Here is a 12,083-nt window from a genome sequence, read left to right as displayed (position 1 = left end):
TTTCTGCACAGCAAGTCCCCATAGGTTTCCCCCTCTCCCTTGACATCTATGGTGGTGGTCGAGTCAGTTCTGACTCATAGCGACCCTGTACAGGGGGGTCTCCAAAGTTGTAAATCTCTACAGGAGCAGAAAGCCTCATTTTTCTCCTGCGATGTAGCTGGTAGAGTTGAACTGCTGACCTTGTGGTTAGCAGCCCAAGGCATGACCCATTAATATACCAGATCTCCTTCCCAACGCCTACACATACTCTTAACTGAATGAGGACTTTGTGTCAGACCCTGACTGAAGCTGGATTGTGGCATCTCTGCCTGAGGTTCTGTAAATAATGTAACACCTTTGGGAACCCAGATGACAGTTCCCTCTTCCTCTCCTGGGGATGGAGTGGGAGACCCCAAGTCATGGAAGGGTGGTGGTCAGGGAACTAGGGCTGGGATGACAGATGGTCTGACAGAGGAACAGAAAGAGGGTGTTTTGATGAGCAGTACCGGCCCCACAGCATTCCCCATAGGGGAAACCCCTTCCTCCTACCTTCCCCTGACTCACCCCCAAGACGCCCTCTTTGGGCAGCTGCGATGATCCAATGTCATGGTACTCACTATCTAGAGTGCCAAACTCAATGCCATAGAGTTGTTTTCGACTCATAGCAACCCTGTAAGGCAGAGCAGAATTGCGCCTTAGGGTTTCTGAGGCTGTACATCTTTACTGGAATCGACAGCCATCAAGGTTTGAACCACCAACTTTGAGGTTAGCAGTCCGAAGCCATCTCTGCGCCACCAGGGGATCCCTCTCAAGCGTGCTAGAGACCCGAAAACCAACATGGAGAGTAAGAGCTACCTACCCACAGTCACACAGTGGCTCTGCTCTGGACATTCCTCCCAAGACGGTCCTAGGTGACCACGATAGATAGTTTCTACGACTGGGTGGGACATTCCGCTCTCACATTATTCCCTTCTCACAATAGATCGTCGCTCCCCAGCCGCCCCTACGTCCCCCCCACCCCCACCCCCGGCAGCATTGGGAAAACCCACGAGTTCCTGCTCCCCTCTCATAGCAGTGGGTCAGCACACTCAGTCCCCAGTTTCCCGCAGGATGTCCAAGGTTCCTTCCGGGACGCTATCCGGTCCCGCGCTCACCTTTGGCCTTGGCTTTGCGCCACCGCCGGCGGCTGCGGATCCCGGCTTTTTCCTTGGCCCTTTTCGAAGCCAGGGCCCCAGAGGCTCCGGCAGCCCCGGCGGGCCCCGATCCCCTGGCCAACTCCATCAATTTTCCGCGGTCCCCGCGGTCCCAGTGCGGGTGCCAATTCCAGCCACCATCCGCCCCGAGGACCAATCCTTACTACACGCCACCGCCGGGCCCCCGAACCACCCAATCCCGGGCTGGCTCCTCTCTGGGTCCCGCCCATTGAGCAATCCTGGCATTACTCCAATGTGGCTCCGCCCTCAGCCCCTAGAGACCACGGTCTGGCTCCGCCCCCTCGCCGCATTAAAGGGCCAACGGCCAAGAAAAACGCCACCCTGGAGGCGGCGAAAAGCGTCCTTCGGGCAGCACTAGTAGGGATTTCTGCTGAGGTCACATTAACCAGAAAGCCCCAATCTTCTCACGCTCTGGCGCTCGGCTTCATGTTCCCACTCACCTTCCCAAGTCTGGATCCCTTAGAACGCAACCCGGCCCGCCCGCCCGCCGGAGGGAGTGAGGCAGGGGGCGACATAGGGCCTTCGCCTGAGCGTGGGGGGTGGGAGAGTGTCAGAGCGGGACATTAGCACTGGAGGCGTGGCTGGGCCAGTTGCACCGTTGAGTAAGAAAACCTTGCTTTTTTCCCTCCCTCCGCTTCTTAGTTCTCCTTTTACGCTCAATCTTGGGGTGCTTCTGTTTTTTAACTAGCTCGTTAACTCGCCCCTGCCCCCCTATCGTGAAAGGAGGAGAACGCTCTGCGACTGCGCAGGACCTCCAAGCCGCGGGTCAGCGATCAGTAAGCAGAAAAGGAAAGGCGCATGCCTGAGAAAAAGGCGGGAAGTAGAGGAAAAACTCGAGGCTTGCGCATGCGCATTCAGCAAAACACGCGGGTCATCAGTCGCGGCAGCGAGAGGAGGGTGGTCCCTGGATGTCTAGGGAAACAATTCTTCATCGTCAGCACGACGACAAGGAAAAGAGAAAGCAGACGTCAAGCTTCATCTCTCCATTCCATCGCTGTGACCGCTCCCAAAACATACAACCAGCTCTGGAACGGCCTCAGTTCTGAACGAGCGGTCCAGCTCTGAGGGAACCATTGGACTTTGGCCTCAGAAAGCACCATTGCCTGCTGTAACTAACTGGCCTTCCAAGGACCTATCTGGATTGGGCCTTGTGTTTTTGTTTTTCCTTCCCTTCCTCCAGGATGTTTCCACAAGTAAACTCTCATTCCACGGATAAAAATTCGGTCCCTTTCCCTAATTCTCACCCTTCTCCAATGTCAAGGGATTTGAATTTAGAGAGGATAAAGCCCGGAGCAACATAGAGCTGGAACGTGCACCCCAGGGACCACCACTGCCCGTTCCCAAGTAGCCCCAGAAGGGCCAGAGAAAGTGAGGAGTGTGGTCAGGCAGCGAGGAAGACCCCTCTCGGGTCGCTACTGCTCTCCTAATTCTCCATCAGTCCATCCCTGACGTTGTCTGCCATTAGCCGACCTCACACCGTTTCTCTCAAGCTTCTCTTTCCTGTGAGTACAGCTGCTAAGTCCAGCCAAGGGTGAGGGAAAAAGAGTACGACCTTCAACGAGATGAACTAACACAGTGACTGCAGCAATGAACTAAAAAAACAACAATTAATTATGAAGATGTCGCAAGACCAGGCAGTGTTACATTCTGTCGTCCATGGGTTGCTATGAGTCATAACCAACTTGATGGCACCTAAGAACAAATCCTTCAGGCCTGGCTGGACAGGAACTCCTCTGTGGAGGCAACCAGGCAGGGGAGTACTTGTATCCTGCCAGATCTGATAGCTCCAAGATCATCAGTTGCCTTGACTTTTGCCCCATCTAGATGGAAACTCCGTGTGAGGGGGACCATGTTCCATGTTGTGTTGCTGGTACCCCAGATAGTGTATGCCACCAAGCTGGAGTTAAGTTTTTGTGGGTGGATGGATGGACATCACTAGTCCAGTGCTTTTCCCCACCTCTATTGGATTTCCCCTAGATCCTCAGTAGGAAACTGCGTGATGCAAGGGAGAAAGACTCTGGCTTCAGAACTTGACTTGCTACAGCACCGCTGTGTGCAAGCTCTTTTATCTCCATCTATTCATCCCTGACCTTGTCTCTGACTTTGAAGGGTCTCACACCCACTCTCCCAGACTCCTCCCTGAGAACACCACCGCCAAGATCTTCCAAGAGTCAGTGAAAAAAGAGGAAGACCCTCACTATAAAATGGTAACTAATCTTTAGGTCCCCAGGTGGTACCAAGAGTTTGCACTTAGCTGCTAACCTAAAGATTGGCAATTTGAACCCACCCAGCGGTGCCATGAAGAAAACGCTATGGAGCAGTTCTATTCTGTCACACATGGGGGTCGCCATGAGTCAGAATCAACTCGATGGCAACTAATACCAACAACCTTTATGTCACGGGGGTTGAAGGAGAACCTGAGTTAACCTGACATACTTATAGTCTTAGTATTTCTGGAATGAATGACTGTCCCTGGGAGGCTCTAGGTCTTCCAGGCTCCAACTCACTCACCTGTGTTCCGGTAGTTTTTGTTATTCTGGATCTTGGGTCTCTTCCCAGATGAGGATACCCTATCATATTTGGACACCACTTCACACCCAGGTTTTCCTTGGGAGGGCAACTTCCTTCTCTGGGCCACAGTGTCTTCCTTGGAGGCTGGAGAATCTGTCTTGAACAGAGATCCCAGATCTGATTCTGACTCGGAATCTGTGGCCCACTCGAAAAACGTCTTCCATTCTGCGGCAGATTGCTCTAGGGACAATTCTTGTAGTTTTGCTAGAAAGCCACACTCAGTCAAAGATCCCTGTTGGGATCTGGCTGAAGAGGTTTGTTGGGTAGTAGGGTCTGGCTCTTGTTCACATCTCTCTTGGGATGTAGATTCAGTTTGGGCCAGAGGTTTCCGTTTGTGTCCAGATCTAGGTGTTGATTCAGCTGCCCCTTGAGCTAGAGGTGGCTTGACTGACACAGGTCTTGACTGGGCTACAGGTTCTGCTCTCAATTCTGTTTCCTGTTGGGTTGTTGCTTCTTTCCCCCCCTGTTTCGAGACATCTTCCTGTTGAGTAAAGGGCCCCTCTTGCATGGAAGGCGACTGCTGTAGTTCAGGCTCCTGCCGTGAAGCTGATTTTTGGTGGGCTCTAGGTTCTTGCTGGGATTCAGCTTCATGTTGGACAAGGGACTTTTGCTCTGTGAAGGGTCTTTGCTGTAAAACAGGTTCCTGTTGAACACTGGATTCCTGCTGAGCCTTAGATCCTGACTGGGTTGTAGGTATCCTTTCTAACCCAGGCTCTGGCTGGGTTTTGGGTTTCTGAGGTGACTCAGATTCCCAGTCTGACTTAGGTGCTGACTTAGAACCGGACCCCACTGCTGTTTCCCTCATGGGAGATGTTGCTCTCCCAGGCTTCATGCTTCTGGTCCCTCCAGATCTCTCTCTTTACAGATCGCTTATTACTTTCTCATAATGGCACCTCTCTTTGGGTTCCACTCTTTCATCTTGGCACCCTTAGTCTTTCTTTTGAAGACAGTTGGTAAGTGGGTTGCTCCCACTTCTTTGCCTCCTACTTTGGTGGGGGAGGGCTTAGGAACAACAGGAGACTGTCTGCCTAGCACTTTCCTATCAGCAGGGTGGGGCTCATCTTCTTGTGTCATAGATGGGGCCCTGCCCCACCCACCTCTCAGTTAAAATGTTTCTTCTGTGTTTCATCTGGGTTACATGAATGCCTGTTTTCCCCCTTTCCAATTTGATGTCTGAGAAAAAAGTCAAAGGGAAGAACCGTCTTTATATCTTAGTAATAATTTCTTCTTTTTCTTTATTAATGCCTACAAACTGGTTGTCAGTTTAACTGCCCTGCATTATCACTGATTTCACGCCCATGCTGAAAAAAAAAATAAAAATGATATCATTCCATTCTGAGCAGTTGGAATGGCCTTTGAGATCCTCTACAGATCTTGCCAACCTGGAATGATAGCTCTGCATACACATTCTGTACTAGATTGGGCAATCAGACTACAATGACCATTAACGTTGATGATGATTGTTGTTAAGTGCCATTCAGTTGGTTCTGGCTCAGCAACCCTGCATAGGGTTTCCTAGGAGTGGCTGGTAGAGTCCTGGTGTGGTGCTGTAGGATAAGCACTGGACTGCTAACCACAAGATTGGAGGTTCAAACCCACCAGTTGTTCCTTGGAAGCCCTATATACAAGTCACTATGAGTCAGAATTGACTCAACATCACTTAACAACAACAACAACAACAACAACAGGAGCAGCTGGTAGGTTTGAACTGCAGCACCAGATAGATGTTAAGTGCTGTCGAGTGGGTTCTGACTCATAGCAACCCTATATAGGGTTTCTGAGGAGCAATTGGTAATCATAAATACTTCATAATTACTTTCTATGCTTGGAAACAGTGCCAAGCTTTTGCTAACATATTATTTTTAATAAGACCATGTCTGATTTAATATTTGATGTTCTACTTGCTTTCTTCAGCCCACCTACCTCTACCTCAGAAAGGTTTGTTGAGTGAATGAAAGAATAAAAAGTTATACAGTGGCGAGAGAAGGGGGTTGGGAAAGGAGATGTGTGTGTAGACTCCGGGTTGGGTTTGAAGTGAACAGTCCAGTAGGTCATTGGGATCAAGTGTGAGTTTCCAGACTCATTTAAAAGAAACAATTTTGATCTATTCCACTGAGCAAATTTATTTATAAAAATGTATTGATCTCGGTTTGCTTTGTGCTTGGTTATATATTAGTGTAAGTGGGACTAGCCAGGTGATTTAGCCCAGTCTTGGCAGGATTAAGTCATTAGGAAGGACAGTCATCAAAATGACCGCGTGAAACCTTTTTGAAAACCCTGGAATGATTTGGGGGTGAGCAGAACAGCAAGGGGGAACTCGAAGTGGGAGAAGAGCCTCCTCGAGGTATGCACATTGCTTTGCTGACTGAGAGGGTCTCATTGGGAGAGGGATCCCACGCCTCTAAATGGGCAAAGCAAAGCTTGCTAGGTGACATCTTTGGAGAAATTGCTGGCAGGCTCTGGAGTGCTTGTTTAGCTTTCTGTGGTGCCTTTGATTCTCTGTGGTGAAAACGAAGAGAGGAGGCTAGTTTTAAAAACAGTTACAGAACTTAATTTATACGAGAGCTTTACATATTCTTTTGAATTGTCCAGTGGAGGAAATGAAAAACAAAACAAAATCTGTCCAGGAAAATGAACTTCTCCCATGCCACCCTTCCTTCCCCAGAGTTCATTGTGGTTAATCGTTTGCTACATTTTCTTTTATGCTTTTGTTGTATCTAACCATAAGTTTACTTAAAAACAAAAATGAGATTATGTTATGTATATTGCTTTGTTCGGTACCTTTGAAAGTATTTTATTATTGCAAATGATATTATATATATTGTATTGCTAAGTGCTGTCAAATCAGTTCCGACTCATAGCGACCCTGTATAGGGTTTCTGAGTAGCAGTTGGTGGGTTTGAACTGCCGACCTTGTGGTTCAAATAGACTTTGCAGTCCAGCGCACTAACCCACAGTGCCACATCAAGACTCTGTATGACATATATGTTGTTGTTAAGTGCCATCGAGTGGGTTCTGATGCATAGCGACCCTGTATAGGGTTTCCAAGGACCGGCTGGTGAGCTTAAACTGCTGACCTTGTGGTTCAAACGACTTTGCAGTCCAGCTCATTAACCCACAGCACTACACTAGGATTCCATACGACATACATTTTGTTGTTGTTAAGTGCCATCGAGTCGGTTTCGACCCATAGCGACCCTGCACAGAGTTTCCGAGGCTGTAAATCTTTATGGGAGCAGATTGCCTCATCTTTCTCCCGCGGTGCAGCTGGTAGTTTCGAACTGCAGACCTTGCGGTTCGCAGCCTGATTCGTAACCACTACGCTACCAGAGCTCCTTACATAGAAGTCCACAAAACTTAGATGTTGCTGTTGTTAAGTGCTGTTGAGTTGGTTCCGACTCATAGCGACCCACTGGTGAACTTGAACCACCAACCTTTCAGTTCAAACGGGTTTGCAGTCTGGCGCATTAACCCACAGCGCCACACCAGGACTCAAAACTTAGGTGTTGTTGTTAAGTGCCGTCGAGTTGATTCTGACCCAGAGTGACCCTGTATAGGGTTTCCTTGTTCCAAGGAGGAGCTGGTGAGCTTGAACTAACGACCTTTCAGTTCAAACGACTTTGCAGTCTGACGCATTAGCCCACAGCGCCACACCAGGACTCCAAAACTTAGGTGTATGGTCCAGTAAATAGCAATCAATCAAACAGTCATAAGACTTCTATCCAGGAATAGAATTGTCACCCTCTTTTTCTGATCCCCCTTGTAGAAGTAACCCTGCTTTTATGGTAGTCATTTTCTTTCTTTTCTTTATTTAGCTCAGTTTAGCCTGCTTTTGAACTTGAAGCATGTGAAATATCGTGGCTTGTCTTGTTACTCGCTGCTATCAGATTGGCAAAAAATTTTACATTTGGCAATACCAAGTGTTGGTAGGGAATGTTTGTTACCCTGGGAGTTGTTATAACTCTCTTTGTTAGCTGTTGATTCGTTCTCACTGATATTTTAATATGCACAATTTAGTTTTTGTTCATTCTAGGGGTGATAGACATTTGGGAAGTTTTAGGTTTGGGGCAGTTATGAGCAATATTGCTATAAAATTTGTGTACATGTTCCCTGGTGTACATACGAGTAAGAGCATATTTTCTTTTGAGTGTTTATGTAGAAGCGTAGGTGAATACTGATCACAGAGTAAACACAGCTTAATCTTTAGGAGATGAGTACCAGCGGTTTTTCAGAGTGACTTACCAATTCATACTCCTGTTATGGATTGAATTGCTCACCCTGCCACTCCCCTGAAAAAAATGTTATAATACCTAGGATTCCATTTAGGATTCTTGTTACGTTTTGTTATGTTAATGAGACAGCATTAATTTGCTGTTGTTTGTTTCAATTCATAGTGACTTTGTACAGAGTTTCCAAGGAATGGCTGGTGGGTTTAAACTGCCAACCTTGAGGTTAACAGTTAAGTGCTTATCCTACAGTGCCAAACTTTAAGGTGTGTTTTAAATCAATCTCTTTTGAAATATAAAAGAACATATTAAACAATCAAGTACAGCCAGAGGGGAAGCTACTCACTGAGGAACTGAAGAGATGAGATCTTCCCCCAGATCAGATAAAGAGTGGGAGTCTCCCCCTAAAGCTAGTGCCTTTATGCAAACTTGTAGCCTCCTGGTGTGGAGCTCTAGGATCAGCACTGGACTGCAAACCACAAGGCAGGCAGTTCAAACCCACCACCTGCTCCTTGGAAACCCTGTACAGAGTCACTATGAGTTGGAATCGACTCTACGGTATTTAACAACAACAACAAAGAATGAGAAAATAAATTTCTGTTCATATAGCCACCCACTCTGATATAAAAATGCTAGAGAATTAAGATGGCACCTGTGAGCTTGAATGTTCTTCTGTTCTATTCCCTATCAACACTTGGTACTGTCAGAATTTAAAAATGTTGCCAATCTGATGATTATAGTGAGATTTCTTTTTGGTTTTAATTAGCATTTTCCTGATTACTAACAAAGTTGAGGGCTGTTCTATTAGCGATTTAGGTTTCTTTGGCTGTGAAGTGTTCATTCAAGTCTTTTACCCATTTGTCTGTGGAGTCCTGGTGTGACGCTGTTGGATAAGCACTGGACTGCTAACTGCAAGACTGGTGGTTCAAACTCAACTGCCACTCCTTGAAAACCCTATAGAGGGTCAGAACTGACTCAATGACACTTAACAACAACAAATTCTGAATACTAATTCTTTGTGTGTTATATATATAGCAGATATATTTCTTACTCTCTAAATTACCTTTTTATTCTTTAGATGACCAGAGTCAGATGTATTGCTCTTTTCCTTTATGATTTGTACTTTTAGCATTTTGTTTAGGAAATCCTTCCCCTCCTCAAGGTCCTAACTCAAGTTTTCTTCTATATTCCCTTGTAGATTTGTTTTTCAAATTTAGATTTTAATCCATCTGAAATTTACCTTTGTGATGAGTGTGAAATAGAGAGCTCTGTATCTGTTTGTCACTTAATGTATTGTAGCTATCTTTCTAACCAACACAGTCCTTTTAACAGCTGCAGATTTGCCCAATTTTCTTTTGATACTGTTAAGTGCTGTGGAGTCAGTTCTGATTCATAACGCCCCTGTATGGGGTTTTTAAGGAATGGCTGGTGGGTTTGAATCGCAGACCTTACGGTTAGCAGTCCAGTGCTTATCCTACCGTGCCAATTTCCACTTATTTTTTTCAAATACACATACAGAATAATGAATATTCTTGCACATATATCTTTGAGTATTTGTACTAGTATTCTAGAGAGAGAGTTTCCTGAAGGTTAATGACTTAGTCAAAGAGGACACACATATGAAATCTTGATGTTGTTAGGTGCCATTGAGTACTCAGTTCTGACTCACAGCAACCCTGTATAGGGTTTCCAAGGTTGTAGAGCTTTACTGGATTAGAAAGCCTCATCTTTTAACTGCAGAGTGACTGGTGGGTTTGAACTGCTGATTTTGTGGTTAGCAGACCAGTGCTTCTTATCTTACAGTGTCACTAGTGCGCCAAAATTTTGGTTGTTGTTGTTAAGTGCCATTGAGTCGATTCCGACTCATGGAGACCCTATATAGGGTTTCCAAGGAGCATTTTGTGGTTTTGAACTTCTGACTAGTGCTGTAGGTACTGCCAAATTGTATTTCACTTCCATAAACAGTGTATGAGGAATCTGATTGATCTCATCCTTGGTGACATCATATAATAACAATCAGTTCAATAATTGCCAATTTTAAAAATGTAATCTTTCAAAACTGCTGGGGAAGGCTCAAAGTCTGTTTGACAGACACTCATGCCATTTCAGAGTTCACTGAATGACTCACTCCCCTTTGACAGGCAGGTGGTGGTTGTTGGTGTTTATATGCTATGGAGTCGGTTCCGACTCATAGCGACCCTGTACAGGGTTTCCGAGGCTGTGAATCTTTACGGGAGCAGAAAGCCTCATCTTTCTCCTGTGGAACAGCTGGTAGTTTAGAACTTCTGACCTTGAGATTAGCAGCCTGATTTGTAACCACTATGCTACCAGAGCTCCTTTTGACAGGCAGGGGCTTCTAAAACAGATGAATTTGGTTCAAGTTTGTTACCAGACAAATTGTATCCTGCTTGTCTTGTTCTTCCTGTTTTCCTCCCAGCTGACACTGGGTAGAATGAACTGTGATAAGTGTTTATCCTGGTCTTCATTTCACCTTTATTGTCTCTCCTCAACTCTTGTCTCACCCCTAGTGATTACAAAGTGGTTGTTTGAAGGAAGGTCATTTCTTTGAAACTTACTGGCATTCTTCATATAGCCCATGAGATGATCACAGGGACACTTTGGCTTCTTTGGCGACTCAGGCACTGTTCGTGTTGTAAGCTTTCTTCTAGGGACTCTCAGGAACGAATCTGAAATCACAAGGTTGCTACTTAGAGGACAGAGTTCATATGTTTTCGAGGAGGGAGTAGGGCATGGCTCTTACTTTCTTCTAGTTCCTCTCTCATACTGAGGGGAAAGGGGTCAACACCAAACAGTAGAGAAATAATTACCTGAGCACCAGGATCTCAGAATTATTTTGGTCTGACCTGCGTAGGCAAGGATTTGGTGGCAGGTTTGGAGTAGGATATCACTGAGGAAGGAGTTCTGGTGCCGTGCTGTGGGTTAATGTGCTGAACTGTGAAGTGGGTTTGAACCTCAAGGTCGGTGGTTCAAACTCACCAGCCGTTCCTTAGAAACCCTATAAAGGGTCGCTATGGGTTGGAACCAACTCGATGGCACTTAACATTAACAACAACCTCATTGAGGAGACCAAAGAATGAGGTCTCTGAGTTTTAGTGACTGCGTAACCTCAGGCAAGCCATTTGCCACTCTGATTTGAGTTGTTCTTGTAAGATAAGGCTGAGAATTGGATCCAGGAAAGTTTTGGAAGACCAGGACAAAGTAAAAGTTTTCTGGAAGGCAGTCCTGGGGGGTCTTAGGAAAAGGGAGAGGGGGAGTCAGGTTCAGCCAGCTCTCCCTGAACCTTGGAGGAGTCAGCTCTTGGTGCTGCATGGGGTGGGCTGATGGAGAAGGGGACTGGGTGGGCTCAGCTTTGATTACATCTCAGAGGGGCTCAAGGAAGAAAGCTGAGGCAACAGTGGTCCAATTGTAGTTGTGGATGCTGTGATACTGACCTTTGCATTCACATTCTTGGCCGCCTACCTGAAGCCACCTCCTAGAGCCCTGGAGCTGGTCCTTGTGGCCTCTGGCGACCCCTGTTGGAAGGAAACAGGTCATTTCCAGGGAAGGGAAGGAGAAAATATTGAATAATCTTCCTCCCAGCATTGTGTTACCTAGCACAGCATGGTTCCATTTCTCCTCCTTTTGAACCTCAGGAATTTAGGCTGCTCAGGAGAGGAATATTTTAAACGGGTTAGGAATGGAGCTTTAAAATCTTGCTTAGTGGCGTAGCTGGATAATGCACTGGACCGCAAGATTAGTTTAAACAGCAAGGTTGGTAGTTCAAACCCACCACCCACTCCTTGGAAACCCTATGCAGGGTCACTGTGAGTCAGAACTGACTTGACGGCACACAACAACAACAACAACAACAGTGAAAACCTTAGCCAGGAGGTAGGTGGAGAATGGAAGAGAGGAGACAAGGTGGTGGTTAATTCAAACTCGACCTTCCTCTCCTTCTCTGTACTACAATTTTATGGTTTAAGGAATGTGAACAAGAAACAGATTATTCTATAAACCAGGATCGTCTCCTGATCCCACGTTTGAATCCATAGTTCACTAAGACGATGGTATTTGCTACATTCCTCTTTTGGCC

The 12,083-nt window shown here is 46.3% G+C and overlaps 2 protein-coding genes across 2 annotated transcripts in view; both read right to left on the bottom strand.

Moving 5' to 3' along the window:
* Window positions 1-4,569, bottom strand: part of LIPE (lipase, hormone-sensitive) — a 20,063-nt gene extending 15,494 nt beyond the window's left edge. Inside the window, exon 1 of the mRNA XM_006871510.1 lies at window positions 3,705-4,569. Within this exon, the coding sequence (XP_006871572.1) occupies window positions 3,705-4,569 (865 nt within the window). The remainder of the gene's footprint in view (window positions 1-3,704) is intronic.
* Window positions 4,570-6,165: 1,596 nt separating this feature from the next.
* On the bottom strand, window positions 6,166-11,545 carry CXCL17 (chemokine (C-X-C motif) ligand 17). Its single transcript, XM_006871509.1, has 2 exons — window positions 11,443-11,545; window positions 6,166-6,263 (listed from the first exon to the last, which is right to left on the bottom strand). Exons 1-2 carry the CDS (start codon window positions 11,543-11,545, stop codon window positions 6,166-6,168), a joined length of 201 nt encoding a protein of 66 aa, XP_006871571.1.
* Window positions 11,546-12,083: the final 538 nt, after the last annotated feature.

Source organism: Chrysochloris asiatica, unplaced genomic scaffold (genome assembly GCF_000296735.1).
Source record: "Chrysochloris asiatica unplaced genomic scaffold, ChrAsi1.0 scaffold00168, whole genome shotgun sequence".
In the NCBI taxonomy this organism is placed as follows: Eukaryota; Metazoa; Chordata; class Mammalia; order Afrosoricida; family Chrysochloridae; genus Chrysochloris; species Chrysochloris asiatica.
Note: the sequence above shows the minus strand (reverse complement) of the source record. Positions and strands in the feature narration are given on the sequence as shown.